Below are 26287 nucleotides of genomic sequence, written 5' to 3'. Positions count from 1 at the left end.
AAAATAAAAAAGGTAAATGCTTAGGTGTAGTGTCATTCACCAGCCAAATGTCTGATGATGAGGCTACTTCTGGTAGATTTCTTTGGCCAATATTAAGATGGCGCATACACATCCCAACTCATCAAAGATCTCAAGGTCAATATTGGTGACTAGACAAACTCTGATTCCACCTTCCCTCGTTGCCCTACTGTCTCTTGATGTTGAGTAGTTACATTAACACTATTCACGTCACTTCCAAAAGGACCCCTGTCACTATCACCTTTCAAACAGCACTTTGCACATTTCGCAATGCTGCTCAGCGAACCCAATCGCACGGACGTCAATGTGATTTATAGGGCTGGTTTAGGTGTTACATAATCTGAATCAAGACATAATGGCCCCAATTTATGGAATACTGTAAAATGAAGACACACTTCACGTAAATATTGTACAGTATACAGAAAAGGTGTTCAGTCTTGTTTTTCAATCCTGGTCCTGGAAACCCACAGGCGTATGTTCCAGTCTAGCACTGACACACAGGATTCAAATAGTCAAGGGTTTGATTTAGTATGTAATCAGTGATCAGGTGTGTTAGTGCTGGGACATAACAGCCTTCACACCTCATAGGACCAACAATATCACAAGTTAAATCTAAGAATAAAAACTGGAATTGTACATAATAATTTGTACAATTGTAAAAAAATAAATAAAATAAAAATAAAACACAAAGTGAATTTCAATCAATGTCATGCACACACTCCAGATGGCAGTGACAAACCCCTTTGATTTTAAAGAACAAATCCTACCTTTAAAAAAATAATTAAACATACCCAGACCCACCTTCTCACACCCCCATCTTCAGCGCCCGTATCACTCTCCGCCACATGGCTTCAAACTGCACCATTTTGTTTCTCTCCATTGCCCATGCACTTTCAACAACTAGATAATAAACATTAGACCTTTTTTATTGTGTTAACGATGGAAGATTGGTTTATATCCCGTTTTTAAGTATATGTTTTTTCAAGATGATTGATAAGAAAAGTATTGTCCAACCCATCAGGTACAGTTGAAGTCGGAAGTTTACATACACCTTAGCCAAATACATTTAAACTTAGTTTTTCACAATTCCTGACATTTAATCCTAGTACAAATTCCCTGTCTTAGGTCAGTTAGGATCACCACTTTATTTTAAGAATGTGAAATGTCAGAATAATAGTAGAGAGAATGATTTATTTCAGCTTTTATTTCTTTCATCACATTCCCAGTGGGTCAGAAGTTTACATACACTCAATTAGTATTCGGTAGCATTGCCTTTTAAATTGTTTAACTTGGGTCAAACATTTTGGGTAGCCTTCCACAAGTTTCCCACAATAAGTTGGGTGAATTTTGGCCCATTCCTCCTGACAGAGCTGGTGTAACTGAGTGAGGTTTGTAGGCCACCTTTCTCGCACATGCTTTTGAAGCCCACAAATGTTCTATAGGATTGAGGTCAGGGCTTTGTGATGGCCACTCCAATACCTTGACTTTGTTGTCCTTAAGCCATTTTGCCACAACTTTGGAAGTAAGCTTGGGGACATTGTCCATTTGGAAGACCCATTTGCGACCCAGCTTACACTTCCTGACTGATGTCTTAAGATGTTGCTTCAATATATCCACATAATTTTCCTCCCTCATGATGCCATCTATATTGTGAAGTGCACCAGTCTGTCTCTCCTGCAGCAAAGCACCCCCACAACAGGATGCTGCCACCCCCGTGCTTCATGGTTGGGATGGTGTTCTTCGGCTTGCAAGCCTCCCCCTTTATCCTCCAAACATAACAATGGCCATTATGGCCAAACAGTTCTATTTTTGTTTCATCAGACCAAAAAGTACAATCTTTGTCCCCATGTGCAGTTGCAAACCGTAGTCTGGCTTTTTTTATGGTGGTTTTGGGGCAGTGGCTTCTTCCTTGCTGAGCGACCTTTCAGGTTATGTTAATATAAGGACTCGTTTTACTGTGGATATAGATCATTTTGTACCTGTTTCCTCCAGCATCTTCACAAGTTAATTTGCTGTTGTTCTGGGATTGATTTGCACTTTTCGCACCAAAGTACGTTCAAGTACGTGGAGGTCTCCGATTTTTTCTGAGGTCTTGGCTGATTTCTTTTGATTTTCCCATGATGTCAAGCAAAGAGGCACTGAGTTTGAAGGTAGGCCTTGAAATACATCCACAGGTACACCTCCAATTGACTCAAATGATGTTAATTAGTCTATCAGAAGCTTCTAAGGCCATGAAATCATTTTCTGGAATTTTTGTTTAAAGGCACAGTCAACTTAGTGTATGTAAACTTCTGACCCACTGGAATTGTGATACAATGAATTACATGTGAAATAATTTGTCTGTGAACAATTGTTGGAAAAATTACTTGTGTCATTGTCACGCCCTGGCCTTAGTTATCTTTGTTTTCTTTATTATTTTGGTTAGGCCAGGGTGTGACATGGGTGATTTATGTGTTTTGTCTTGTCTAGGGTTTTTTGTAGATTTATGGGGTTGTGTTCTTTTAGGTGTGTAGGTAAGTCTATGGTTGCCTGGATTGGTTCTCAATCAGAGGCAGGTGTTTATCGTTGTCTCTGATTGGGAGCCATATTTAGGCAGCCATATTCGTTGGGTATTTTGTGGGTGATTGTTTCCTGTCTTTGTGTTTTATGCACCAGTTAGGACTGTTTCGGTTTTCACGTTTATTGTTTTGTAGTTTGTTCATGTTAAGTGTTTCTTATTAAAGAACCATGAACTTCAACCACGCTGTGTTTTGGTCCTCCTCTCCTTCCCAGGAAGAAAGCCGTGACAGTCATGCAGAAAGTAGATGTCCTCACCGACTTGCCAAAACTATAGCTTGTTAACAAGACATTTGTGAAGTGGTTGAAAAATGAGTTTTAATGACTCCAACCTAAGTGCATGTAAACTTCCGACTGCATCTCACTGCACCCTCAAATGCCATGTCTTGAAATATGCAGACAGATGGATTAAAAGTACATTTACATTGTAATACTTCTGACAGACAACTTTCTAACTCTGCCCATAACTTTTGGACGTTATAGCATCCCAAAAGGCATGGATTATTGAGTAATTTTCACACTTAAGACATGAGTCTGCCATCATGCTGTAGAATTTGTGAATTTTGTCTCTTGTATAATAAATTCTATGCATTAGTTTATACTGGATTAGGCGTACATTTTCGTTAACTGTAATTTCGTTATGTTCCAACATTCCCTCCATCTTGTGCCAATATCAGTTCTTTTAAAGTTTTGGTTCCAGTAGGTTATATATTTTTTTTCTAAGAGATTGTCAGTTGGATAGGCTCTCTGCAAGGTTTTGTATATCTTACCTATCATACCTATATCATCTTCTGACTGAAATAGGATTCCCACTGATGTCCAAAAGATGTATATCTTTTACCCCCTTTTTCTCCCCAATTTCGTGATATCCAATTGGTAGCAACAGTATTTTCCCATCGCTGCAATTTCCCTACGGACTCGTGAGAGGCGACGGTAGAGAGCCATTCGTCCTCCGAAACGCGACCCTGCTTCTTGACACACTGCTCGCTTAACCTGGAATCCAGCCGTCCCAATGTGTCGGAGGAAACACTGGCCAGCTGGCGACCGAAGTCACCTTTTCTTTAGAAAATAAACACATAAAAAACTTATGTGGATGAGTATAAGCATCTACAATGTGTACCCATTGTTCCTCTTTAGTGCATTTAACTATATTTCACAAGTAAAAGACCTGGGTGGTGAGTTGATGCAATTCCAAGTCTGGAAGGTGAAAACCACCCTCAGACTTAGGAAGATGTAAAACTTTCCTTTTTATTCTATGACTTTTATTTGCCCATATAAAGTCTCCTCTGAACTAGTATACTTTCTTCTGGAATATCTTTGGTGGGGTAATCAGTATTACGGAGAATAAATATATAAACTTTAGTTGCCATGCCATTCTGAAGGGTTTATTTTACCTCTAAGATGTTTTATTTTTTTATTTCACCTTTATTTAACCAGGTAGGCCAGTTGAGAACAAGTTCTCATTTACAACTGCGACCTGGCCAAGATAAAGCAAAGCAGTGCGACAAAAAACAACCACAGAGTTACACATGGGAAAAACAAAAGTACAGTCAATAGCACAATAGAAAAATCTATATACAGTGTATGCAAATGGAGTAAGGATGTAAGGCAATAAATAGGCAATAGTAGTGAAGTAATTACAATTTAGCAAATTAACACTGGAGTGATAGATGTGCAGATGATGATGTGCAAGTAGAAATACTGGTGTGCAAAAGAGCAAAAAAAGTAAATAAAAACAATATGGGGATGAGGGAGGCAGTTGGATGGGCTATTTACAGATGGGCTGTGTACAGCTGCAGTGATTGGTAAGCTGCTCAGATAGCTGATGTTTAAAGTTAGTGAGGGAGATATAAGTCTCCAACTTCAGCAATTTTTACAATTCGTTCCAGTCATTGGCAGCAGAGAACTGGAAGGAAAGGCGGCCAAAAGAGGTGTTGGCTATGGGGATGACCAGTGAGAGATACCTGCTGGAGCGTGTGCTACGGGTGGGTGTTGCTATGGTGACCAGTGAGCTGCGATAAGGCGGAGCTTCAACTAGCAAAGACTTATAGATGACCTGGAGCCAGTGGGTTTGGCAACGAATATGTAGCAAGGGCCAGCCGACGAGAGCATACAGGTCGCAGTGGTGGTTGGTATATGGGGCTTTGGTGGCAAAACACATGGCACTGTGATAGACTGCATCCACTTTGCTGAGTAGAGTGTTGGAGGCTATTTTGTAAATGACATCACCGAAGTCAAGGATCGGTAGGATAGTCAGTTTTACGAGGGTATGTTTGGCAACGTGAGTGAAGGAGGCTTTGTTGCGAAATAGGAAGCCAATTCTAGATTTCATTTTGGATTGTAGATGCTTAATATGAGTCTGGAAGGAGAGTTTACAGTCTAGCCAGACATCTAGGTATTTGTAGTTATCCACATATTCTAAGTCAGAACCGTCCAGAGTAGTGATGCTAGTCGGGCGGGCAGGTGCGGGCAGCGATCGGTTGAAGAGCATGCATTTAGCTTTACTAGCATTTAAGAGCAGTTGGAGGCCACAGACGGAGTGTTGTATGGCATTGAAGCTCGTTTGGAGGTTTGTTAACACAGTGTCCAAAGAAGGGCCAGAGGTATACAGAATGGTGTCGTCTGCGTAGAGGTGGATCAAGGAATGACACGCAGCAAGAGCGACATCGTTGATATATACAGAGAAAAGAGTCAGCCCGAGAATTGAACCCTGTGGTACCCCCATTGAGACTGTCAGAGGTCTGGACAACAGGCCCTCTGATTTGACACTGAACTCTATCTAAGAAGTAGTTGGCAGTCATTTGAGAAACCAAGGCTGTTGAGTCTGCCGATAAGAATGCGGCGATTGACAGAGTCGAACGCCTTGACCAGGTCGATGAAGATGGCTGCACAGTACTGTCTTTTATTGATGGTTTATGGTGGTTTATCATACCCGATGGTTTATCAGTTATGATATCATTTAGTACCTTGAGTGTGGCTGAGGTGCACCCGTGACCAGCACGGAAACCGGATTGCATAGCGGAGAAGGTACGGTGGGATTCAAAATGGTCAGTGATCTGTTTGTTAACTTGGCCTTCGAAGACTTTAGAAAGGCAGGGCAGGATGGATATTGGTCTGTAACAGTTTGAGTCTAGAGTGTCCCCCCCTTTGAAGAGGGGGATGACCGCGGCAGCTTTCCAATTCTTAGGAATCTCAGACAATACGAAAGAAAGGTTGAACAGACTAGTAATAAGGGTTGCAACAATGGCGGCGGATAATTTTAGAATGAGAGGTTCCAGCTTGTCTACCCCAGCTGATTTGTACGGGTCCAGGTTTTGCAGCTCTTTCAGAACATCAGCTATCTGGATTTGGGTGAAGGAGAAGCTGGGGAAGCTTGGGCAAGTAGCTGCAGGGGGTGCAGAGCTTTTGGCCGGGGTTGGGGTAGCCAGGAGGAAAGCATGGCCATCCGTAGAGAAATGCTTTTGAAATTCTCGATTATCGTGGATTTATCGGTGGTGACAGTGTTCCCTAGTGCAGTGGGCAGCTGGGAGGAGGTGTTCTTGTTCTCCATGGACTTTACAGTGTCCCAAAGCTTTAGGGAGTTTAAGCTACAGGATGCACATTTCTATTTGAAAAAGCTAGCCTTTGCTTTCCTAACTGCCTGTGTTCCTGACTTCCCTGAAAAGTTGCATATCGCAGAGACTATTCGATGCTAGTGCAGTACGCCACAGGATGCTTTTGTGATGGTAGAGGGCAGTCAGGTCTGGAGTGAACCAAGGGGGTGTTCTGTTCTTAGTTCAACTCTTAGTTCAACTTTTTTTGAAAGGGGCATGCTTATTTAAGATGGCGAGGAAATTACTTTTAAAGATCAACCAGGCATCCTCTACTGACCGGATGAGGTCAAAATCCTTCCAGGATACCCAGGCCAGGTCGATTAGAAAGGTCTGCTTGCTGAAGTGTTTTAGGGAGTGTTTGACAGTGATGAGGGGTGGTCGTTTGACAGCGAACCCATAATGTATGCAGGCAATGAGGCAGTGATCGCTGAGATCCTGATTGAAAACAGCAGAGGTGTATTTGGAGGGCAAGTTGGTAAGGATAATATCTATGAGGGTGCCCATGTTTGCGGTTTAGGGTTGTACCTGGTGGGTTCCTTGATAATTTGGGTGAGATTGGGGGCATCTAGCTTAAATTGTAGGATGGATGGGGTGTTAAGCATATCCCAGTTTAGTTCACTTAACAGAACAAACTCTGAAGATAGATGGGGGCAATCAATTCACATATGGTGTCCAGAGCAGAGCTGGGAGCTGAGGGGGGTCTATAACAGGCACCAACAGTGAGAGACTTATTTCTGGAGAGATTCATTTTTCAAATTAGAAGCTCGAACTGTTTTGGCATAGACCTGGAAAGTATGACAGAACTTTGCAGGCTATCTCTGCAGTAGATTGCAATTCTTCCCCCTTTGGCAGTTCTATCTTGACGGAAAATGTTGTAGTTGGGGATGGAAGCCAGGATTCAGACATGGCAAGGACATCAGGGTTGGCGGAGTGTGCTAAAGCAGTGAGTAAAACAAACTTAGGGAGTAGGCTTCTGATGTTAACATGCATGAAACCAAAGCTTTTACGATTACAGAAGTCAACAAATGAGAGAGCCTGGGGACACAGGGCCTGGGTTAACCTCTACATCACCCGAGGAACAGAGGAGGAGTAGGATGAGGGTACGGCTAAAGTCTATCAGAACTGGTCATCTAGTGCGTTGGGAACAGAGAATAAAAGGAGCAGATTTCTGGGCGTGGTAGGATAGATTCAGGGCATAATGTACAGACAGGGGTATGGTAGGGTGCGGGTACAGTGGAGATAAACCTAGGCATTGAGTGACGATAAGAGAGGTTGTATCTCTGGAGGCACTAGTTATGCTAGGTGAGATTACCGCATGTGTGGGAAGTGGGACAAAAGAGCTATCTGAGACATGTTGAGTGGGACTAAGGGCTCTGCAGTAAAATAAATCAATGATAACTACCCTAAACAACAGTATACAAGGCATTTTGACATTAGAGAGAGACATAAAGCGAGGCATAAAGCAATCACAGGTGTTGATTGGGAGAGCTAGCTAAGACAACAATGCGTAAGACAACAACAGCTAATCAGCGAAGACAACAACAACAGGTAAAATGGCGATGAATGGGCAGAGAGGGTCAGTTAACTACACACAGGGCCTGAGTCCGAGGCTGGGGCCGACAGATAAACACAATAAACAAAATGGAGTACCGTGATTAATGAACAGTCCAGCAGGCATCAACTATGTAGCCAAGTGATCATAGGGTCCAGTGAACAGCAAAAGCACAGGGAAGCCGATAGGTAGTCGTTACTATGCTAGGCGAGCGGGAGACACGGCGTTCAGAAAGTTAGCAGGCCGGGGCTAGCAGAAGCATCTTCACCAATTGCCAATTGGTCCAGGCCAATTGGCAAAATAATAATTGTAGCTGGAGTAATTTAATTTGCTAGCCGGGAGATGCACCTGGCTCGAGGCTAACTGATGCTAGCTTCGGGACAAGGGCGTTAGCCACTATAGCCACTCGGTAGCAGCTAGCTAGCTGCAATGATCCGGTGCAAAGGTCCAGAGCTTACGGTAGCAATCAGGTGATGTAGTGGCTTCTAGTCGTGTTAGTGTAGAGTCCAGGAGGCATCAGTTGTGTAGCCGAGTAATAATAGGGTCCACTGAGCAGGCTGGGAGATGGGCCTGGCTCAAGGCTAGCTTCGGGCTGGGCCACTCGGTAGCAGCTAGCTAGCTGCGATAATCCGGTGTAATGGTCCAGAGCTTATGGCAGGAATCCAGTGAAGTAGTGGAGAAAAGCAGTCCGCTATACTCATGGTTGATATCGCGTTGTGCAGACTGGCAGGTATTTTCCAGGCTAAAAGCGGCTGGTGTCTGAGCAAAAGGTAAAGGCCGCTAGCAGTGGCTAACAATGACTAAATAGCTAGTAGCTAATTAGCTGGTTAGCTTCTGATGGCTAGCTCCTGATAGAGGTTCTAGCTGTAAGGTATAAAAATAGCAGATTCGTATCACATTGGGTGAGGCGGGTTAATGGAAGGTCTATTTAATTTAAAAATGGAAAAAGAGATTGAAATATATACAACATTATGAAAAAAACATAACATTTATACGGGACAACAACAAACACGTCCACACTGCTACGCCATCTTGGATTGAAGAATGGGAAGATTGTTCCATTTAATTAGATCTGCTTCCATATTGTTGAGTGGTGGGATAAAGTTAGCTTTATACAGTATATTTATTGTTTGTTGTCACTTATTAAGCGTCCTGCTTCAAAGGAAAGTGGAAGCCCATCAAATTACATTGCCGGCTACGTAGACCTGGTGAAGAGAGTGGTGAGACAGAGAAGACATTGTCTGTTCTTCTGAGTTTTGATGCAGTCTTTCCCAGACAGAGTTAAGTTAGGATGTGAGAGCTTTTGTTTTCCGAAGCCACATCAGTGTAAATCACATAAATTGCTGTGGTGCTGGCAGCTGCAGAGAAGTACTTGGGTGTATGAGGTTTAACTGAAGAATAGTTACAAGCTGTGTTGAGGATAGTATCCTGTCGTCCCAGGCTGCCGCCCCTGGTGTAGGATCAGATAGGGCCAAGTAGTGGAAACGGGTGTAGGGTTAGTTGAGGGGGGCAATTTTTCTACGAAGTTTAATATAGTCACACTCTGGAACAGTAGGTGTAAACAGCGCTATACGATGAATTGATGAATAGGGAGGCCGTGGCCAGCATCACACGCCAGTACAGTAGGTGGTGGTGTATAGACCTCACGGTTGCGATCCGCCAATACAAGTTTAAGAAGAAGAAAAACATTGCCGTGCTCAACTTTCGCGGTTGCACAACAAAACAACTATCAAAGGACAAAGAACTTGACAGCTGGTTATAACTCAAATTATCAATAAGTAAGTAACTGTATTTTAAGACCGCAACACTTCTTACACTATTCTTAATCGATATTGCGGTTGGCTGTAATGTGAAGTGTACTTAGTTACGTTGTAACGAAGTATAGGCTGCAGTGGTCTACGTTGTAATATGTATTGCCACGCTAAATAATTAACGTTAGGCACTGAGGCGAGGTTGTCACAGTGTACACAGTAGAGTTCATTGAAAAGCGGCACACTTTCTTGACAGGAACATTCACGAACCATTTGTGACAGACAAAGTCCAAAGCGTATTTCCAAACGAAACGATGTTAACAAACATTCGTGGCTATTTTGACTTCTGTTTTAGTGTTCTACAATTTCCTTGCTTTCCTCTTGTGTAATGTAGGTAGGTCACTTCCTCTCAGACTGGCTCTTACAAAAAAGATTGCCGTTTTGAAACTGCAGTAACCGCAGTCAACTGTGGTATTTTGAATGCAGTGATTGCAGATTAACTGCAGTTAACTGCACTTGAAATGCAGTTATACTGCAAAACAAACTTGTTTCTCACAAGTGAAGCATAGCTTGTGCACTCTGCAAACAATGTGTCCACTCAGGCAATGACAACGGGAAGACTGGAATAATACATTTGAATGCCTTAAAAATAATTACCGTAACCAAAATAGCAAACATTGTAGATTAGAAATGATAGGAATTAGCGGTAAATGTACTACTGGTGATATATGTAATGGGGAATTGATATACAGTCCTTTCGGAAAGTAATCAGACCCATTGACTTTTTCCACATTTTGTTACATTACAGCCTCATTCTAAAATTTGATTTAAATTATTTTTTCCCTCATCAATCTACACACAATATTCCACAATGACCAAGCAAAAACAGGTTTTTAGAAATGTTTGCTAATTTATTATAAATAAAAACTGAAATACCTTATATACATAAGTATTCAGACCCTTTGCAATGAGACTCGTCATTGAGCTCAGGTGCATCCTGTTTCCATTGATCTTCCTTGAAATGTTTCTACAACTTGATTTGAGTCCACATGTGGTAAATTCAATTGATTGGACATGACTTGGAAAGGCACACAACTGTTTTAAATATGGTCCCCGTGCATGTTAGATCATTTCTGTAGCATTGAAGGTCCCCCAAAACACAGCCTCCATCATTGTTAAATAGAAGAAGTTTGTAACCACCAAGACTCTTCCTAGAGCTGGCCGCCCGGCCAAATTGAGCAGTCCCGCCGCTGCTACTTATTTTAGGGCTCCTGAGTGGCGCAGCAGTCTAAGGCACTGCATCTCAGTGTTAGAGGCATCACTACAGACCCTGGTTAGAATCCAGGCTGTTTCACATCCGGCCATGATTGGGAGTCCCATATCGCGGTGCACAATTGGTCCGTTGTAGGCCGTCATTGTAAATAAGATTTTGTTCTTAAACTGACTTGCCTAGTTAAATAAAGGTGTGTATATATATATATATATATCCTCTGTGGAGATGGGAGGACCTCCCTGAAGGACAACCATCTCTGCAGCATTCCACCAATCAGGCCTTTATGGTAGAGTGGCCAGACCGGAGCCACTCCTCAGTAAAAGGCACATGACAGCCCACTTGGAGTTTGCCAAAAGGCACCTAAAGGACTCTCAGACCATGAGAAACAAGATTATCTGGTCTGATGAAACCAAGATTTAACTATTTGGCCTGATTGTCAAGTGTCACATCTGGAGGAAACCTGACAACATCCCTGTGAAGCATGGTGGTGGCAGCATCATGCTGTGGGGATGTTTTTCAGCGGCAGGGACTTGGAGAATAGTCAGGCTAGAGGGAAAGATGAACGTAGCAAAGTACAGAGAGATCCTTGTTGAAAACCTGTTCCAGAGCGCTCAGAACCTCAGACTGGGGTGAAGGTTCACCTTCCAACAGGACAGTGACCCTAAGCACACAACCAAGACAACACAGGAGTGGCTTCGGGACAAGTCTCTGAATGTCCTTGAGTGGCTTAGCTAGAGCCCGGACCTGAACCCGGTCGAACGTCTCTGGAGAGACTTGAAAATAGCTGTGCAACGACGCTTTCCATCCAACCTGACAGAGCTTGAGAGGATCTGCAGAGAAGAATGGGAGAAACTCCCCAAATACAGGTGTGCCAAGCTTGTAGCGTCATACCCAAGAGGACTCCGCTGTAATCACTGCCAAAGGTGGTTCAACAAAGTACTGAGTAAAGGGTCTGAATACTTATGTAAATGTGATACTTCAGTCGTTTTTTTTCAATACATTAGCACAAATTTCTAAAAACCTGTTTTGAATTCATGGGGTATTGTGTGTAGATTGAGATCTCTCTATGCGTGTGTGTATGTATGTATGTGTTTTTATTTTATATAATGTATATATAATAAAAATACAAAAATCCATTTTAGAATAAGGCTATAACGTAACAAGATTTTGAAAAAGTCAAGGGGTCTGAATACTTTCCGACTGCACTGTACACTAACAATCAAATGCAAACAATTCACACAATGAAGTTATGAAACCATGAATAAAGAGTCATGAGATTGAATGACCCAGAGGACATCTTTGTTTGTACAGTAATTATTTGTCATGCATTCCTCAAAGCCTCATGTATTGTCTGTCCTCTGCAGTACTGCCCCTTCAGAGTGAGGGAGTGTTGGGATATGGAGAACTTGTGGGTTTTGGCTATTTTTGTGATTGGTGGCCGAGGATGGGGAATGAGGTATTGGCATTCGTCTTCGACAGGTTCAGTCCTTCAGTCCACTCCAGACTATTGAACATAATCATTAACAGTTTATTTAATGATTTAGCATGGGAGGCTCTGCTGATAACAAACTGATCACCTGCACTGACAGGCTCTTCAGTCTCCGTGCACTGATAGTAACTGTTAGGCTATATGACTCACTAGGCATATGATGGCATACTTTGTGTTTTCATAGTAAACACGTCTATGCTGGCTTCAAAATTCACAAGTAAATGGCAAGTGGCAGACGACAATATTCTGACTGTGCCTGTCTTTGCAGTCTTCTTCACTCCCTGTATGAAAAGGAAACAGTAAATGGACAGTATGTGGCTCCTCCTATTTGCAGAGACATTTCCTGTGTCATTGGGCCTGTTCTCACTGAGTGTGATAGAGGCTTTTTGTGAGCGCTCAGCTAATGATTCCACCCCTATCATAAACTGTGCGGCCTGACTTTCTACAGGATACGGTCTCAAAGGTTAAAGGCCTTTTATTGGGGCCGCCCAAATTTGGGTGGCGGAAGTGACTCATTGTCAGATGGTGGGTTGGGCGATGCCAAAGGGAGATGGGGACGTGTTCAATCAGGCCTTTTGGTTTGTTAGTCATAGGCGTCAAAGGACGCAGTGCCTTTTTTTGAATGAAGAATCCGAGAAACATTTGATGGCGAGGCAAAGGGATGACTGAAGCACAGTGAGGAACAGAGGATTGGAGATGAGAAACAAGGCTAGTGTTGTGCCGACAGACAGACAATGGGCTTAACACTCAAAACTCCTGACAAACTTGACCAGTTAAGGGCATTGCTAGTCAGCCATCAACACTAGGTGTTCAACCGTCATAGAGCTGGGATGATAAACCGCGGGCGATCTGTTCACCACAATAAGTAGAGTATGCTAGAGAAATGTAAAGTTTGAAATTAAATAAGTTTGCTAATATGGGTGATTTGATTATTAATGGGACAAATTGACCGCTAGAACCGGTAAACTAGTAGTAGTTTAAAGAATAATAAATAAAGCAGTGGTTCACATTCATGTTATAAACGTGTCGTTTTTATTTATTGTTATCGCTTCAGTAGTCCGATCTTCCCAGTCACTCAATGCCAAATAGCCTTACTACTGTGTGTCTAGGGAGGATGGCGGCGTCGACTGTCTTTCCACTGTTGTTGTAGCTGCGTATTTATGAGTTTGTTTATTTCCCGAGTGTGTTTCCCTGACCTCGGGTGGCCAAGATGGGCTTCCACATGGTTTAGTGTGGCCTGTCAACGCCTTCGAGGAGAGCGAGGAGTTATGCTTGTTTGCCGTTACTAGAGTAGGCCTCTGCACCCAATATGCTCTCTACCGGCCACCCTCCTCACTCCGCCTCCTCTTATGCCTCTTCCCCTTTCAACACACTGAGTAAAGGGCAGGCTATTCTGGGGACCAGATTTACCCATGTTCACACGTTTTGTGTGACGAAGTTGATATACGTGTGGACACGAGCTGTCTGTGCTAGCATTCTATAGCGTGATATAGTATATCGTGAAATTAGTTTTCTGTCCCGGGAGTGTGACTGGGATCTGACAATTTTTGGAATCTGTTCCCAACTACCAAGGCCCTGTCGGTCATGGCCTTGTGTAGGAAGTGCCTTATGAGCCTCTTGGCTGGCTTCTGTGAGCGGTGATATGATCTGGGTTGGGCTGGCTGTTTCTGGAGATTTTCCCTGGAAGTCAGCTGTTTTGTTTGGTGGGCGGGGAAGGGCATTGCTAAAAGAGACAGGAACCAGTTCTGGCAGGCTACTGACTGAGGACAAGTCCTCCTCTTGGTTATGTTTTAATTTACACTCAAGTCCACTGTTTAAAAAAATACAAAATAAAACCCTGGTATTTACGAGATACAAGCCAGAATGTTTCATTACCTTTTGGTTAGTGTAATCATTGAATTCTGTCATTGGAGGGAAATATTGTTGACTAAAGATGCAGGTGACCTTGAGCCTTTTCAAGGGAGTCTGCAAAACCTCTGAAGTGAATACTATGGTATTTCTTCAAATTTGTCAGTGTATTTGTATTAATTTAACCTTTTTATTTAACTAGGCAAGTCAGTTAAGAACGTATTCTTATTTACAATGACGGCCTACCAAAAGGCCACGAGAGGCAACACTACATGAAGAGAGACCTAAGACAACAACATAGTATGGCAGCAACACATGACAACAACATGGCAGCAGCACAACATGGAAGCAGCACAACACATGACCACACAGCATGGCAGCAGCACAACATGGCAGCAGCACAACATGGAAGCAGCACAACACAGGGTACAAACATTTTTGGGCACAGACAACAGCACAAAGGACAAGAAGGTAGAGACAACAATACATCACGACAGCAGCCACAACTGTCAGTAAGAATGTCCATGATTGAGTCTTCGAATGAAGAGATTGAGATAAAACTGTCCCGTTTGAGTCGCTAGCTGCAGCGAACTGAAAAGACTGAAAAGTGTAATTCCGTTACTGTGGAATTGCCCAAACACATTGAGTGTAGAGAGACGAGGCAGCATTATTAGACAGCCTGCTGACGTTGTAACAAGCACTGAGCCATGTCTCTACAGGGTTTTATCTTTTACATGGTCTGTACCATAGTAGTGCCATTATCTGCTTCTGCTTTTCTGTGTTGTCCTCCTGTAGGTGGTGACTGATGGTGAGACTGTGGAGGAACCTTTGAACCGCTCATCTCATCCTCCTCAGGCCAGAGTGATGCCACTTTTCAGAATGAGACCGCTCTCCTGACACAGGGAGGTTACTCCTTCCCCAACTCGGGCTCTGTCCTCTACCTACCTCACCCCTGACTACTTACCTCACCCCAAGTCAACACCCTAGAGCTTGCTTCCTAACCCATGAGAATCCTCCCCTCGAATTACTACCTCAGCACTTTCCTCTATGTAAACCTGGTGCTCCCAGACCACCGTCTCCACCCTCCTGAGTCTTTCCCCTCACCAATTCATTACACCTTCATCAACCCCTGAGGGGCATTTTAAAAAGGCATTACCAGTGCCTATTCCCTGTTGTCGGTAAAGTGATCTGAGCCTTCCCTCTTATTACCTCACACCCTCCTACTGTGTACTGGCACGCAAAGATGCGCCGGAACTTTGAGTGGCAGATGTTTGAGTAACGTCCCCACTCTGTCAATGTCAGAGACTGGAGGAGAGGGGTGGGACCAGAGTGGGAATCCCACGTCTGTGTTTGCCTATGAAGGTCATCCAGGCCCAGAGGAAGGAGGCATGAAGAATGAGGGAGAGATGCGAAAAGGAGAGGAGGAGGGGCAGGGAAAAGAGGAGGATGAGGATTACGACTCGGTAAGTGGGTGCATGAAGACGGCGAGAAAGAGGCCCTTTCCCAATTCGTCTTTACTTGATTCCTTGCTTCCTCTTTCCTCGCCACCTCCTCAAACCGCATTGGAGATAAAGATCCAAGGTCCCTCTCCTCAGACCTTCTCCTTCAATGCATTTTGAGAAGGAGGTGAGGAGAGATGACCGGACAGAGGAAAGATGGAAAATTGGCTTAGGCTTCACCTCGCACAAGTAATCACATCATGTACAGCACATTACAAACAGTAAGCTGCGAGTGACCTCTTTTCTCTTCCTCTCTGTTCGCCCAGCCTCCAGAGAGGCAGATCGTGGTGGGCATCTGCTCCATGATGAAGAAGTCCAAGTCCAAGCCCATGACCCAGATCATGGAAAGGCTGTGTAAGTTTGAGTACATCACCGTGGTCATCTTCCCCGAGGAGGTCATCCTCAACGAGCCCGTGGACAAATGGCCCCTGTGCGACTGCCTCGTCTCCTTCCACTCCAAAGGTACAAACGAACGTACGTATGTGCACCCACCGCATACGATTACGTGCATCAGGTACTGCCGTGCGCACGCCCATTGCACAGATTAAAGTGTATAATGTATATGCACGCCAATATACAGTAAGTATACACGGAATACAATCTGTACATACCCAACACAGTCATTCCCGTCTTGCTCATGTTTAGTCATAGTGTACGTCTGACTTGTCCTGGTTTAAATTGGGTACATCTTAGGAGAAGGATCAGAAAAGTAAAATAAACATGGGGAAATGGAAATATGTTTAGGACACCAGTATACAGACCAATGGAACGACAATGTAATGGTTGAGGAATTTTCTTCCATTTCCTGTAATTATGTGGTTGTGTTCTGTGTATATGAATGCATGTATTGGGGTGGCTTTGTAGGTTTCCCATTGGACAAAGCGGTAGAGTACGCCAACCTCAGAAACCCACTTATCATCAATGACCTGAACATGCAGTACTACATACAAGACAGGTATACCGGGGAACACACACGCTCAACTTCCTGCTCCTACTTTGTCTCGGAGTCTGTTGACTTGCTCCGTCAGTAAGCGTTTATGTCTCATGTCCCCTTCAGGAGGGAGGTGTATCGTATCTTGCAGGAGGAGGGGATTGACCTTCCTCGTTACGCTGTGTTAACCCGAGACCCAGACAGACCTGAAGGTGAGTGTTACAACACAACTAGTCTCAGACTGTTACCGTTTAAATCGATCAGCTGGCTCGCGTGGACGCACGTTTTGCTTCTGGGAGCCGAGATGAGAAAATAAAGAAACTTAAAACCCTTTGTCTGTAAATGTAGTTGTAACTGGTCCCAACATTCTCACTAAAGCATACTTATCAAAGTCCACTCGCACAGTCGAATAAGAAATGGATGTGCATGGCGAGCAAATGCGGCTCTGGGTAGCTCACAGTGGGAAGGCACTGAGTTCCTGACGCCTATTGCCGTGGTGCGCAAAGGAAATCTTTTGAAATTCACATTCATTGCGTGTTGGGAAGAAAAGTGCAATCATCGCCTTGAAAATGAAGATGAGGGGCTCAATCCAACCCGCGTTGCAGTATTTACGCGGTAGCTCATTTTTCCAATGGTCAAAAAAAAAAAGTTACAACTACTACCGGGGCGAACCCTAGCACAGGTATGCTTGAACTTTTCCCGAGGTAGAGGTGTGTGGGCACGGGATGAATATTGTAAATAAAGGATTTGAAAAATAAAAATGACACTCCCAACCATTGAACTATCAGCCCCCTGTTTTAGTGGACTGTCCCCCAATCAGTCGCTGGTTCGGGAAAAATACTTGTTGACATGCCGATTTGTCATCTATTTCTTGTCACAATGGATGGAGCTAAGAATATAAACATATAATCCTCGTAGCATACATGTAACCCCCCCCTTCTTCGTAAAAGCACAGCTGCGTATGAAAAGGCAAGCAAAAACGTTGAATTTGGCCGTACACGGAAATGTGCCTTACTGGCTTTTTAAAAAATTTGTGTAACGTCAGTAGTCTAGTCAAGGAGGCATCATGCAAAAAATTGCCAAATTGCCATTGCCAAATAAGGCATGCTGTCACCTGCTTTCATAGTAAACCTTGAGGTGGTACCACCCAGCACATCTAGAAGGGGGTGTATTTCATACCGTCTTGAGATGACGTAGAGGAACTTTCTCAAGGTGCCTCTACGTCACGATTTCAGTGGAGTTGATCCGCCAGGGGCAAAAAGAGCTAGATGTACTACTAAAATACCCAAATTATAGCACTTATGCAACAAACTGTCAAAATGAAGACCAGAATTGACGGGTTCACAAAAGGTTGGCGACCGCTGCTTTAAAGGGTTGCATAGTTGTAGGCCTGTTCTATTGAAGATGAAGGCTATGAACATGAACACCTGCCCAATCCTTTCAGATCTCAATTGTGCCTTTGAGTAGGGTTTTATAGTCCAATTTGGAATGGGGCATTCATTCAAGTGTGCTTTTTTTAGACCCTGATTGAACTCTGTCTCTAAATGACTGGTGTGTGTCTGCCTCCCAGAATGTAACCTGGTCGAGGGGGAGGATCATGTGGAGGTGAACGGGGAGGTGTTCCCCAAGCCCTTTGTGGAGAAGCCCGTGTGCGCAGAGGACCACAATGTCTACATCTACTACCCCACCTCAGCTGGCGGGGGCAGCCAGAGACTCTTCAGAAAGGTACTGAGGCACTAGGGCGGTACAGTTGGCTTCAAATGGGTCATGCTGTTGAAACGATAGCGGAGGGGGCGGAAGCTTTAGGAGCCATGCCGTGCAGAAATGTCTGATACTCAATTATACCCATTCGGTACTCCAACCTTTAGCCCTCCATTTGAAATATTGTTGCTGCACTTGATTGGTCTTGCCTGACCGAATGAAACCCATGGAAATCGTCCCAAAAGTGCAAACCCCGCCCATCTGTCAGGCGGAATCACGTGCTCTCATAAGTATATGAATGATCCCATCTCTCCTGTAGATAGGGAGCCGCAGCAGTGTGTACTCCCCAGAGAGCTGTGTGAGGAAGACTGGCTCCTACATATACGAGGAGTTCATGCCAACGGACGGCACTGATGTCAAGGTATCATCTTCAGTGTGTGCTGGTGTGCGAGCCGTGTCTTCTCGTCTCCTGCTTGGACCTGTTTAGATGTAACAAATGATTTATTGAATTTGGCAATAGCAATGTGAATGACTTCATAACATGATTCTTATTTTTGTTCTATTGCGTGGCCGTGATCATAGGCTGGTGCCACCATCTGAAAATGTTAGTGGCACGAGGGGGGAAAATGTTAGCGGCACGAGGGGGGAAAATGTTAGCGGCACGAGGGGGGAAATTGTTAGTGGCACGAGGGGGGAAAATGTTAGCGGCACGAGGGGGGAAAATGTTAGCGGCACGAGGGGGGAAAATGTTGGCGGCACGAGGGGGGAAAATGTTGGCGGCACGAGGGGGGAAAATGTTGGCGGCACGAGGGGGGGAAATGTTGGCGGCATGAGGGGGGGAAATGTTGGCGGCACGAGGGGGGGAAATGTTGGCGGCACGAGGGGGGGAAATGTTGGCGGCACGAGGGGGGGAAATGTTAGTCTGGAACCCTACTATATTTTTTTATTTTACCTTTTATTTAACTAGGCAAGTCAGTTAAGAACAAATTCTTATTTTCAATGATGGCCAAGGAACAGTGGGTTAACTGTCTTGTTCAGGGGCAGAACGACAGATTTTTACCTTGTCACCTCGGGGATTCGATCTTGCAACCTTCCGGTTACTAGTCCAACGCTCTAACCACTAGGCTACTTGCCGCCCCATGGTAGGCGAACAGAATTTTTTTAAAGCGAAAACAAGTGCACAACAAACAATGATCTCAGGGGAAATAGGCCTATGGGAGTTTTTAAAATGCTGGTGAGCTGAGAATACTGGTATAGCCTATCCAGAGACCAAAAAGGTGTTTGATGCAAATCAAAGAAATGATTCATACCCAATGATGTGTATGACATGATATCAGGTGAACACTGGGACCTGACTGTGTGTATAATAAGATGTTGTATCAGGTGTACACAGTGGGTCCTGACTATGCCCATGCTGAGGCAAGGAAGTCCCCGGCCCTGGACGGTAAGGTGGAGCGGGACAGCGAGGGGAAGGAGATCCGCTACCCTGTCATGCTCACCGCCATGGAGAAACTGGTGGCCCGCAAGGTCTGCCTGGCCTTCAAGGTGAGGCTTTTCAACCTAATCAGACCACTTTGTTTGTCTTCTCTCCAAATCAACCGGAAGCCTTAAAACTTCTTAAAACTATCCCGATAGTCTGAAGATGGTTCCTCTCCTCAACCTCGTCTTATTTCCTTCGTCTGCAATGATTGTGCAGGAGCCGGATATGTGAAAGCCACTGATGTATTTTCTGATCAGTGCAGATGAATGAAAGAAGATGAAGGTAGGAGCCGTCTTTAAATATTTGGGGCGATCTGACCAAATTAACATAGAAATGTGAGTTTTATAGAACGTCATTCTCAGTCTAAGCAGTAGATCTGTGCTGTGTGCTATTCCTATGCTTTTGCGTCTTTCACTTTTGGTGTTGTACACCAGCTTCAAACAGCTGAGAATGCAATATTTTTGCTTATTGAAAATATTTTTCGCAGTGGTTTAGATGGTACAATGATTCTCTACACTATGCATGGCTTGTATTGTCACACAGACTGAAATTAGACAAACAATTCAAATTTTTGCAACCAGGAAATGGCCAAGTGATTTTCTGCATATTGCAACTTTAAAAAGCACTTGACTTGATTTGGCTACATTCAGTTTGAATGGCTGACTGACGCATTCTTCCACTCCCAGCAAACGGTGTGTGGCTTCGACCTCTTGAGAGCGAATGGCCACTCATTCGTCTGTGACGTCAATGGCTTCAGCTTTGTGAAGAACTCCATGAAGTACTATGACGACTGTGCCAAGGTCTTGGGGTAGGTGCGGCTAGCTGTCATGCTGAGGGGTCAACTATCGGTCTTCCTTACAGCTTAACCCCTGATTTACACCTTGACACTCAAGGATCAGCTGGGTATCTAAAGCCATATGTCATTCCTTGAATTGGACAGGATCCAAACTCGCGCTCTATTCGTTTTCAAAACCCAAACACTGCTCTAGCTCACTCCATTGGTTGTCAGAACTGAAATACTGCTCAAGCTCACTCCATTGGTTGCCCCCCCCCCCCCCCCCACAGGAACATGGTGATGCGAGAGCTGGCCCCTCAGTTCCACATCCCCTGGTCCATCCCCATGGAGGCCGAGGACATACCTATAGTCCCCACCACCTCAGGAACCATGTGAGTACTCTTCTCATTTTCTTCCTCCTTTCCGCCTCCTGCTTCTTTCTCCACCTCTTCCTGCTCTTCTCTCTCTTCTTCCTGCTCTTCTCTCTCCTCCTCTTCCTGCCCTTCTCTCTCCTCCTCTTCCTGCCCTTCTCTCTCCTCTTCTTCCTGCCCTTCTCTCTCCTCCTCTTCCTGCTCTTCTCTAAGAGGTCGTCTAACAGAGGTGGTTTAGTGAACTATACTCACGTGATGGCTAACCTCTCTTGAAACTTGAAGACTTGTGTTAGCTCCCGCAGCGAACTCCAAGGCTTTATAGCTCATTGGGCTAACACAGTCTTGAGTCACGTATTCCTAGAGGATCCTGCTTCATACCAGGTGTAACACTGTTTTCCATATACATTTGCCTATGTTTTTTTATTTATTTTTTAAACCCTCATCAGGATTTCTCCTGACTAAATAAAGTATGAATATAATAAACAAATCAGTAATGTCACCTAGAGTTGCAAAGGGAGGGTACATTACTGGAAGCTTTCTAAGTTTACCAGTAAACTACCAGCATGTGATAACTTTCAAGGTTTTTGGGGGAATTTTATAACATGACTTCTAGTGGCCTTTTTGGGTACTTCAGATTATCACAGGTGTCTGGAATTATCTCTGGCCCTCTGTGTGGCCTTATCGCATGTAATATACAGTACCAGTCAAAAGTTTGGACACCTACTCATTCTATTGTTCTTCTTTATTTTTACTGTTTTCTACTTTGTAGAATAATAGGGAAGACCTCAAAACTATGAAATAACACATGGAATCATGTATTAACCACAAAAGTGTAAATAGTTGGAAGAGTTATGAAAATAATGCCATTGTTAACCATATGGTCTACCGACTAGAGACTCATGGATAGTATTGACACGGATATAAAAAAATGTATACTGTGTGTGTGTGTGTGTGTGTGTGTGTGTGTGCGTATGTATATGTAAACTATTTTCAGCAAACTTAACATGTGTAAATATTTGTATGAACTAGAGGTCGACCGATTAATCGGAATGGCTGATTTAATTAGGGCCGATTTCAAGTTTTCATAATCGAAAATCTGTATTTTTTAAAATCTTTATTTAATCTTTATTTAACTAGGCAAGTCGGTTAAGAACACATTCTTATTTTCAATGACGGCCTAGGAACGGTGGGTTAACTGCCTCGTTCTTGGGCAGAAAGACAGATTTTCACCTTGTCAGCTCGGGGGATCAATCTTGCAACCTTACAGTTAACTAGTCCAAAGCAATAACAACCTGCCTCTCTCTCGTTGCACTCCACAAGGAGTTACGCAAATGCAGTAAGCCAAGGTAAGTTGCTAGCTAGCATTAAACTTATCTTATAAATAACAATCAATCATAATCACTAGTTAACTACACATGGTTGATGATATTACTAGATATTATCTAGCGTGTCCTGTGTTGCATATAATCTGACTGAGCATACAAGTATCTGACTGAGCGGTGGTAGGCAGAAGCAGGCGCGTAAACATTCATTCAAACTGCACTTTCGCGTGCGTTTTGCCAGCAGCTCTTCGTTGTGCGTCAAGCATTGCGTTTATGACTTCAAATCTATCAACTCCCGAGATGAAGCTGGTGTGACCGAAGTGAAATGGCTGGCTAGTTAGCGCTCGCTAATAGCGTTTCAAACTTCACTTGCTCTGAACCTTGGGGTGGTTGTTTCCCTTGCTCTGCATGGGTAACGCTGCTTCGATGTGGTGGCTGTTGTCGTTGTGTTGCTGGTTCGAGCCCAGGGAGGAACGAGGAGAGGGACGGAGGCTATACTGTTACACTGGCAATACTAAAGTGCCTATAAGAACATCCAATAGTCAAAGGTTAATGAAATACAAATGGTATAGAGGGAAATAGTCCTATAATAACTACAACCTAAAACTTCTTACTTTGGAATATTGAAGACTCATGTCTCAAGACTCAAGACTCATGTTCTGAGCAAGGAACTGAAACGTTAGCTTTCTTACATAGCACATATTGCACTTTTACGTTCTTCTCCAACACTTTGTTTTTGCATTATTTAAACCAAATTGAACATGTTTCATTATCTACTTGAGGCTAAATTGATTTTATTGATGTATTATATTAAGTTAAAATAAGTGTTAATTCAGTTGTTGTAATTGTCATTATTACAAATCAATCTTTTTAAAATCGGCCGATTTTAATCGGTATTGGCTTTTTTTGGTCCTCCAATAATCGGTATCAGCGTTGAAAAAAATCATAATCGGTCGACCTCTAGTATGAACGTAACAAGATTCAACAACTGATACATAAACTGAACAAGTTCCACAGACATGTGACTAACAGAAATGGGATAATGTGTCCCTGAACAAAGGGGGGGTCAAAATCAAAAGTAACAGTCAGTATCTGGTGTGGCCACCAGCTGCATTAAGTACTGCAGTGCATCTCCTCTTCATGGACTGCACCAGATTTGCCAGTTCTTGCTGTGAGATGTTACCCCACTCTTCCACCAAGGCACCTGCAAGTTCCCGGACATTTCTGGGGGGAATGGCCCTAGCCCTCACCCTCCGATCCAACAGGTCCCAGACGTGCTCAATGGGATTGAGATCCGTGCTCTTCGCTGACCATGGCAGAACACTGACATTCCTGTCTTGCAGGAAATCATTCACAGAACGAGCAGTATGGCTGGTGGCATTGTCATGCTGGAGGGTCATGTCAGGATGAACCTGCAGGAAGGGTACCACATGAGGGAGGATGTCTTCCCTGTAACGCACAGCATTGATTGTCATTGCAGGCAGTCTGATGATTCTGTGACACACCGCCCCAGACCATGTCGGACCCTCCATCTCGATCCCACTCCAGAGTACAGGCCTCGGTGTAACGCTCATTCCTTCGACGAATCCGACCATCAACCCTGGTGAGACAAAACTGCGGCTCGTCACTGAAGAGCACTTTTTCCAGTCCTGTCTGGTCCAGCGACGGTGGGTTTCTGCCCATAGGCGACGTTGTTGCCGGTGATGTCTGGTGAGGACTTGCCTTACAACAGGCCTACAAGCCCTCAGTCCAGCCTTTCTCAGCCTATTGCCGACAGTCTGAGCACTGATGGAGGGATTGTGCGTTCCTGGTGTAACTCGGGCAGTTGTTGTTGCCATCCTGTACCTGTCCCGCAGGTGTGATGTTCGGATGTACCGATCCTGTGCAGGTGTTGTGACACATGGTCTGCCACTGCAAGGACGATCAGCTGTCCGTCCTGTCTCCCTGTAGCGCTGTCTTAGGCGTCTCACATTACAGACATTGCAATTTATTGCCCTGGCCACATCTGCAGTCCTCATGCCTCCTTGCATTATACCTAATCAGCGTTCACACAGATGAGATGGGACCCTGGGCATCTTTCTTTTGGTGTTTTTCAGAGTCAGTAGAAAGGCCTCTAGTGTTCTAAGTTGTCATAACTGTGACCTTATTTACCTACCGTCTGTAAGCTGTTAGTGTCTTAATGACCGTTCCACAGGTGCATGTTCATTAATTGTTTATTAGCATGGGAAACAGTGTTTAAATCCTTTACAATGAAGATATGTGAAGTTATTTGGATTTTTACAAATTATCGAAAGACGGGGTCCTGAAAAAGGGACGTTTCTTTTTTTGATGAGTTTATGTATATATAGGCACAGTTGAAGTCGGAAGTTTACATGCACTTAGGTTGTAGTCATTAAAACTGTTTTCAACCACTCCACAAATTTCTTGTTAACAAACTATTGTTTTGGCAAGTCGGTGAGGACTTGCATGACACAAGTAATGTTTCCAAAACATTTTTACAGACAGATTATTTCACTTATAATTCACTGTATCATAATTCCAGTGAGTCAGAAGTTTACATACACAAAGTTGACTGTGCCTTTAAACGGCTTGGAAAATTCCAGAAAGTTATATCATGGCTTTAGAAGCTTCTGATAGGCTAATTGACATCATTTTAGTCAATTGGAGGTGTACCTGTGGATGTATTTCAAGGCCTACCTTCAGTGCCTCTTTGCTTGACATCATGGGAAAATCAAAAGAAATCAGCCAAGACCTCAGGAAAAAAAATTGTAGACCTCCACAAGTCTGGTTCATCCTTGGAAGCAATTTCCAAAAGCCTGGAGGTACCACGTTCATCTGTACAAACAATAGTAAGCAAGTATAAACACCATTGGACCACGCAGCCGTCATACCCCTCAGGAAGGAGACGTGTTCTGTCTCCTAGAGATGAATGTACTTTGGTGCGAAAGTGCAAATCAATCGCAGAACAACAGCAAAGGACCTTGTGAAGATGTTGGAAGAAACAGGTACAAAAGTATCTATATCAACAGTAAAACAAGTCCTATATCGACATAACCTGAAAGGCCGCTCAGCAAATAAGAAGCCACTGCTCCAAAACCACCATAAAGCCAGACTACGGTTTGCAACTGCACATGAGGACAAAGATTGTATGTTTTGGAGAAATGTCCTCTGGTCTGATGATACAAAAATAGAACTGTTTCGCCATAATGACCACCGTTATGTTTGGAGGATAAAGGGGAGGCTTGCAAGCCAAAGAACACCATCCCAACCGTGAAGCACGGGGGTGGCAGCATCATGTTGTGGGGGTGCTTTGCTGCAAGAAGGACTGGTGCACTTCACTAAATAGATGGCATCATGATGCAGGAAAATTGATATATTGAAGCAACATCTGAAGACATCAGTCAGGAAGTTTGGTCACAAATGGGTCTTCCGAAATGGACACTGACACCAAGCGTACTTCCGAAGTTGTGGCAAAATGGCTTAAGGACAACAAAGTCAAGGTATTGGAGGGGCCATCACAAAGCCCTGACCTCATCCTATAGAAATGTGTGGGCAGAACTGAAAAAGCATGTGCGAGCAAGGAGGGCTACAAACCTGACTCAGTTACACCAGCTCTGTCAGGAGGAATGGGCCAAAATTCACCCAACTTATTGTGGGAAGCTTGTGGAAGGCTACCTGAAACATTTGACCCAAGTTAAACAATTTAAAGGCAATGCTACCAAATACTAATACTGACCCACTGGGAATGTGATGAAATAAATAAAAGCTTAAATAAATCACTCTACTATTATGCTGACATTTCACATTTTTAAATAAAGTGGTGATCCTAACTGACCTAAGACAGGGATTTTTTTACTAGGATTGAACGTCAGGAATTGTGAAAAACTGAGTTTAACTGCATTTGGCTAAGGTGTATGTAAACTTCAACTGGATGTTTGTGTGTTTTTCAAGTATAAATGACTGAGTATTCCAGTAACTTTGGTAAGTTATCCAAAGCTTTGCAACCTTAATGTCACCTGTCCCGCAGGATGGAGCTGCGCTGTGTCATCGCCATCATCCGCCACGGAGACCGCACCCCCAAACAGAAAATGAAGATGGAAGTCAGACACCCTCTGTGAGTCTGTACAT

The 26287-nt window shown here is 43.8% G+C and overlaps 1 protein-coding gene across 11 annotated transcripts in view; it reads left to right on the top strand.

The window, feature by feature from the left end:
* Window positions 1-9173: 9173 nt before the first annotated feature.
* The window catches only part of LOC110491905 (inositol hexakisphosphate and diphosphoinositol-pentakisphosphate kinase 1), a 71099-nt gene continuing 53985 nt past the window's right edge, over window positions 9174-26287 (top strand). For 3 of the 11 annotated variants that reach the window (XM_021565793.2, XM_021565804.2, XM_021565783.2), the window contains exons 1-11: window positions 9176-9497; window positions 14876-15543; window positions 15846-16053; window positions 16444-16534; window positions 16637-16722; window positions 18081-18235; window positions 18531-18632; window positions 19595-19756; window positions 20378-20499; window positions 20757-20858; window positions 26187-26273. In XM_021565793.2, coding sequence (XP_021421468.2) covers window positions 15376-15543; window positions 15846-16053; window positions 16444-16534; window positions 16637-16722; window positions 18081-18235; window positions 18531-18632; window positions 19595-19756; window positions 20378-20499; window positions 20757-20858; window positions 26187-26273 — 1283 coding nt within the window. In that variant the 5' untranslated portion in view covers window positions 9176-9497; window positions 14876-15375. Of the gene's footprint in view, window positions 9498-14875; window positions 15544-15845; window positions 16054-16443; window positions 16535-16636; window positions 16723-18080; window positions 18236-18530; window positions 18633-19594; window positions 19757-20377; window positions 20500-20756; window positions 20859-26186; window positions 26274-26287 lie in introns of all 11 variants that reach the window. The other 8 variants (XM_021565775.2, XM_021565765.2, XM_021565829.2 and 5 more) reach the window with 5 other exon arrangements.

This window comes from Oncorhynchus mykiss, chromosome 2 (genome assembly GCF_013265735.2).
Source record: "Oncorhynchus mykiss isolate Arlee chromosome 2, USDA_OmykA_1.1, whole genome shotgun sequence".
Taxonomy (NCBI): Eukaryota; Metazoa; Chordata; class Actinopteri; order Salmoniformes; family Salmonidae; genus Oncorhynchus; species Oncorhynchus mykiss.
The sequence above is the reverse complement of the archived record's forward strand: the minus strand, read 5'-3'. Positions and strand labels throughout refer to the sequence as shown.